The following is a 6000-nucleotide window of genomic DNA, read 5'->3' on the forward strand; positions in this document are numbered from 1 at the left end:
TGACTTAATAGTGTAACATACTGCAAAGAGAATTTCTTTACCACTACATAACAGCAGATATACAACAAAGTCCTGTGCATACACTTAAATAAAAGTTTAACCCTCACTATTAACAAAAACAGCATAAACTGCCTATTGATCCAGTCTGGGAACTTGGTAAGAAGAGACTCTCACCAAAATTGACCAAATACTCATTAATGTCCCAAAAAAGATTATCCCTGCATGTACACCTAAATAAAAGTTTGACCTCACTATTTAAAAAACAGCGTATCATTTTGTTTGTTACTCTTTCTGTCAGAGTGACTTGCAGCACATTGGAGGGCCTCTTTTTTTTTTTTTTTTTTTTTTTTGAGAATTTATTTATTTATTTATTTTAGTTCTCGGTGGACACAACATCTTTGTTTGTATGTGGTGCTGAGGATCGAACCCGGGCCTCACGCATGCCAGGCGAGCGCGCTACCCTTGAGCCACATCCCCAGCCCGACACTGGAGGGCCTCTTGAAGGGCTCACTTCTCCAATTAATCCCCTTACCTGGCATGTGTCTGATACATGCCTGGCACATGGTGATCACTCAGATTGTGCCTCAGGAGGGGCACAGAAAGAGAACAATTATCTGGTTGTGAGTGACCTTTTAAACACAATTTTTGGGATTTTTTTAGGGGGCACAGGTACTGTGGCTTGAGCCTAGAGCTATTTAACCATACCTCCAGCTCTTTTTATTTTTTATTTTGAGACAAGGTCTCTAAATTTCTAAGGCCGGCCTTGAACTTGTGGCCCTCCTGCCTCAGCTCCCAAATCACTGGGATTATAGGCATGCAGCACCATCACACCTGGCTTCGTACTTTTTAAATGGTTTTAGTGCTGCTAAGTTTAACTTTGTTATTTCTCACTCTTCGATGAGTTTGTTGTTCCAGGAAGTCTTATAATAAGTACAGTTGAAAACCCGGTTTTCCCCAACTCTGTCCATTGTATTCCCCTCCCCAGCCCTTTAGCCCTTCCAGGCTTAAAATAGCTATTAACCCTGCCATCTTTTCACTGTCCCTCATCCACATCTCCTAATTTTCTCTTCTATCTAATGAAAGGCCCACAATCCATCATTACAGTAGTACTCCTTGGTCTTGTTTTGCTTTATCATATTCATTTCTTGTGAACAATTAAACAACCCCTGATAAAATCCCAGCTCTCCTTTTTCCATGCTTATGCCCATGTAGCTGGAGGCTCTGTTGACTAACCAGTCTCATTACTTTTCCCTATTGCGTTCATTCTCTTCCTCCCCTGAATCGTGTATCATTTTCTCCTCTTCTTACCTACATTACAACTCTTGAGCTGGTATCTAATCAAAGAAAGTTGAAGCAGTCAGAGAACTTGCACACCCAGTCAACTTTTGGTGTCTACCCTTTCCTGTGCCATTTTCCCTAAGGTGGTAGATATGCTTCCATTTACACCCAGCTCTTGTACAGAATATTGCATGGCTTGTCCCACAGCCTCTCAGATATACTACACTTAACAAGTCTTGTCCTCTCTCCTGCATCATCAGTTTTCCCTCTACTGTCATTCTCTCAGTATACCAAGTACTGCTTGAAAAAGGTACATCTTAATCCTACTTCTTCAGTTATTGCCAATTTTATTTCCCATACACAAAGCCTCCTTAAAAGACATATATACTGCATCTTCAGTTCTCCTGTACTTGAACCTACTCTACAAAAACTGTTCTTTTCAAGAGAACTAGTGACATAGCAATGCCCAGTCCAGTGGTCACTTTTCAGTCCTCATCTTGACTTATCAGCCATTCTTCTCACTGTTAAGGCTGCTGCCTGAGACTGTTTTCTTTCTACCTCACTAGCCATTCCTTTTCATTGCTTTCTGCTGAAACTCTTCCTCTCTCCACCCTTTTAATACTAGATGCCCTCAGCCCCTGAACCACTTCTAAACCTAAATTTAAAACAGTGGGCACCTGTTTGGCCTCATGATTTCAAGTCCACACATGCATTTCACCACCACCCCCACTAAGATATAAACTCCATGAGAACAGAGAATTTTGATTGTTTTGTTCTCTACTGTGTCCATTTGTTTTTGATAGTGTGGATTGAACCCACCAGTGTTTAAACACAGAGTCACTTCCCCAGCTTTTTTTATATTTTGAGTCAGAATCTCACTAAATGTCTTAGGGCTTTACTAAGTTTCTGTGACTGGCTTTAAACTTGCAGTTGTGCCTCAGCCTCCTGAGTTGCTGGGATTACAGGTGTGTACCACTGTGCCCAGCTATATGTTTCCTTATTAATGCATATGTTTTAGAAATATACTTTCTTAAATGAATACAGTATGAATTGGATGGTGTCGGGCAAAGATAACTTTTTTTATTAATGCACTTTGTTTTCTTTCTGACAGGTCATGAATGTATATTCTATGACTATGTATGGTACATGAGGAAGAATAATGATAGATAACTGACAAAGGACAGAGATAAGCTGACTTGATAATGGGAATCCCTGGGTCATTCCCAGTCTTAAAATAGCTATTGATAACCTTGCCCAACCTTTGGTCCTGGGTTTCCTCCTAAGTAAAATTAAAGAGCTGCTAAGATCATCCAGCCTTAAAGTTGGTGGCATTACTGAATACACAAGCAGGGTTCTACTCCAGAGCTGCTATTGGCTTTAACCAGATTTTCTTCTGGTTAAAATGCAACTGCCTCAGTATCAAGATACTTTATCTTTTGCTAGGTGTGGTGGCACATACCTATAATCACAGCAATTTTGGAGAGTAAGGCAGGAGGATCACAAGTTCCAGGCCAGCCTTGGCAACTTATTGCAAGATCCTGTCAAAATTAAAAGTTGGGGATGTAGCTCAATGGTAAAGCACCCCTGAGTTCAGTCCCCAGCACCACTCCAAAAAAAGATACTGTACTTGGGTTACAGATGTTACTTAGTGATAGACCCCTTTCCTAACGTGTCAGGCATTGGGTTTCATCCCCAGTACCACAAACCAAAGGAAAAACAAAAGCATACTGTTCCTTGATAGTGTACAGAAATTACATGTATCTTTGCTGAAAAACAAAACAGTTCTGTCTGTACATTAACTTAAGAATCCTTTGTACTTTTCTGGAGTCACAAAATACTTCTTAATGTGATTTTGTTAAATTTGTGTTCTTTTTTTTCTACAGGGTGCATCAGAGAAAGACATTGTGCATTCTGGCTTAGCCTACACCATGGAGCGTTCAGCCAGGGTACGTGAATTGATGCTATCTGACTTTCTGTTAGTGACAGGAATCATACATAGCTCAACCATATCATCTCAGTGGCCAAATTATATATGTAATGATAGAAAATAGGAGTCTGTCCTCATTTGTGTGCAGCAAAAAAAAAAATGCCTTTTTTTTTTCTCTCTCAAACAATAAGTAGTGTTGTCAATCTTCAGTGTTTACCAAACTCTGAAAATAATAATACTGAGAGATAGGAGGGAATGATTGGCAGTAATTAGCTAAATGTTGAGTAGTGGGGCCAAACTAGAATACAGCTCAGGTTTCACTATATTTCAGCTGTAGGAAGCTACCTTTCTATAAAATTTGGTTTAAGAGTTTTTTTGACTACTTGATCCTTGTTTCAAGCAAGGCCTTAAACACAGTTTGAATCCGTTTTCCTAATTTCTTCTTAAGCTCAGATTCTATTCACTTGCATTTCCAAGTTGAAACAGCATAAAAACATTCTGATGAAGCTAGGTGTGGTGGCTGAGGCAGGAGGATTGAGAGTTCAAATCCAGACTTAGCAAAAGCGAGATGCTAAGCAACTCAGTGAGACCCTGTCTCTAAATAAAATATAAAATAGGACTGGGGATGTGGGCTCAGTGGCCAAACGCCCCTGAGTTCAATCCCTGGTACCACACCACCCCCGTCCCCCTCCTCCCCCCCCCAAAAAAAAAAAATACTAATAAAGAAGGTGGTGCTCTTAGAATTGTTTTTGTTGTGATATAGCTAAAATGCTATAAATTCATCTGTTTAAAGTATATAGTTCAGCAGGATATTCACATAGTTGTGTTGCTATTACTACTATGAAATTCTCGAACATTTTCATCACCTCATTTAGGTTTTTTGAAACAATTAAAAAGTATATGATATACACAACTTAACAGTGCCTTATGGGCAGAGAGGCATTTGCATCTGCAGTTCTGAGAATGGCTTTTTATTACTATAATAAAAAGTAATTGTTGATAATAATTCCAGAGAATTAGTCCTTCCTGCCTAGAGGTTGTTGTATTGATGGCATAGTTTGTCTTTGGCTGCCCAGATCCCACTGTGGGGCTGTCACATGTCTTTTGTGTTCATGGCCCAACTGCTTGACTCAAGTGGTTTTCACTGTCTTTTCTCCTTCATTTCAGCAAATTATGCGTACAGCCATGAAATATAACCTGGGCTTGGACCTGAGAACAGCTGCCTATGTCAATGCCATTGAGAAAGTCTTCAAAGTATACAATGAAGCTGGTGTGACCTTCACATAAATGGATCATGATTAACTTCCTCACCACCCTCTGTAACTTCTGCTGACCTATCACAAGTTTACATGTAACTGCAGAAATCTTTCTCTCATGACTCATTAAACAATGGACACTGTTCTAAACAAGTCAATTTGATTCAGCCCCTTAAGAAGAAAGAAATTAAGTTTAGGGGATCGTATACAATCTGATGAGTGTGAAAGTAGAAATTACCTATTCCAGAAAGCCACTTAGGCAATTTGCTTTTAAATTAAAAGTATCTTCCACCTGACTATGCTGCCTTGCTCCAGGGCTCTTCCCAAAAATAAAAAAAAAGGGTTGTTGCCAAGGAAAGCAGTCAAGAACAGTTACTCAGTTTTGCTCTGGCAGGTCTGGGACATGCTGTAACTTTGATACATGTGAGAATTAGATATATGGTTTTTGAAAGGTGGCATGGTCCTCAAATGAGTTATTGGTATTTTACATCTGCATAATAACTCAATTTTATAAGTTGCAAAAAAAAATAAAAGCTGTCTCGTATGCATTTTATTCTCATAGAATAAAATAAGTACATGCTGCTGTAATAAAATTGCCTTGAATCACTTAATAAGCCTAACCTTGACTCAAGCAGTGAATGCCTATAAACATAGTAAATGAAAAAAGCTAGTATTTTTATAACATAAAGTAATATCATTTATAGCTTATCAGTCATATATTGTCCAGCAGAAATAAAAAGCCTGATGGAGATCTGTCTTCATACCTGGAAACATTGGAGGCTATTTTTGTTAAAACTATCAGAATTTCCTAACTGCCATTATGACACATAGTCCAAAGAATGTAGTAATCTCCTTATCATGTTAATTAATTGTTCTTCCCTTTTGAAGATTATTGTGTTGACTAAACCATAATTCAAGTAGAGTGTCCCAAGAAAAACCACTGGGCTCCCTGTTTGGAGTCCAGCTGGCTGTGAGCACTGACTCAACCTGTGTGCCCTCCCCTTCTGGAGGCTTTGCATTCTGCACCCAGCTTCATTAACAGCAGGCTGAAAACAACATAGGTTCTAGTGTTTATGGAGTTTTTTGGCCAGGGCCTTTTGGCCTTTTGAGCAGTGTCCCAATGAAGTTCTAGGTATTTATGTAAGAATGAGCGCCCTTTTTTTTCTTCTTCTTTTTTTTTTTTTTTAACAATAATGCCCTTTCACAGATTTCTAACTACTTTGTAACTGCATGACTTAACCTGGTGATAAAGGCAGTTATTAAAAGTCTACATTTTCCAAAATTTGTTTCTTTTCTGTGTTTTTATATTTAATAGTCTCTCTCTTAGTAGGATAAAACTACATCTGGATTTCAAGAATTTTGTAACAGTTGCCTATGTATCATTTCCTTCTGTTGTGTCCTGAGCTGCCCAAATTTTATTCCTGAATTCTTTTGCATTTTAATTTTATTAAGTAATACTAATAGCTGTTCTTGGGGAGGAGACTTAATGATTAAAACTGATAACTAAAGTAATTTTTAGTGCCTTTTTAAATGAGGGGA

At 38.6% G+C, this 6000-nt stretch overlaps 1 protein-coding gene across 1 annotated transcript in view; it reads left to right on the plus strand.

Moving 5' to 3' along the window:
* Glud1 (glutamate dehydrogenase 1) overlaps positions 1 to 5743 on the plus strand; it is a 35149-nt gene extending 29406 nt beyond the window's left edge. Inside the window, exons 12-13 of the mRNA XM_078038735.1 lie at positions 3162 to 3224; positions 4373 to 5743. Coding sequence (XP_077894861.1) covers positions 3162 to 3224; positions 4373 to 4492 — 183 coding nt within the window. The 3' untranslated portion in view covers positions 4493 to 5743. The remainder of the gene's footprint in view (positions 1 to 3161; positions 3225 to 4372) is intronic.
* The last annotated feature ends 257 nt before the right edge of the window (positions 5744 to 6000 follow it).

This window comes from Ictidomys tridecemlineatus, chromosome 1 (genome assembly GCF_052094955.1).
Source record: "Ictidomys tridecemlineatus isolate mIctTri1 chromosome 1, mIctTri1.hap1, whole genome shotgun sequence".
Taxonomy (NCBI): domain Eukaryota; kingdom Metazoa; phylum Chordata; class Mammalia; order Rodentia; family Sciuridae; genus Ictidomys; species Ictidomys tridecemlineatus.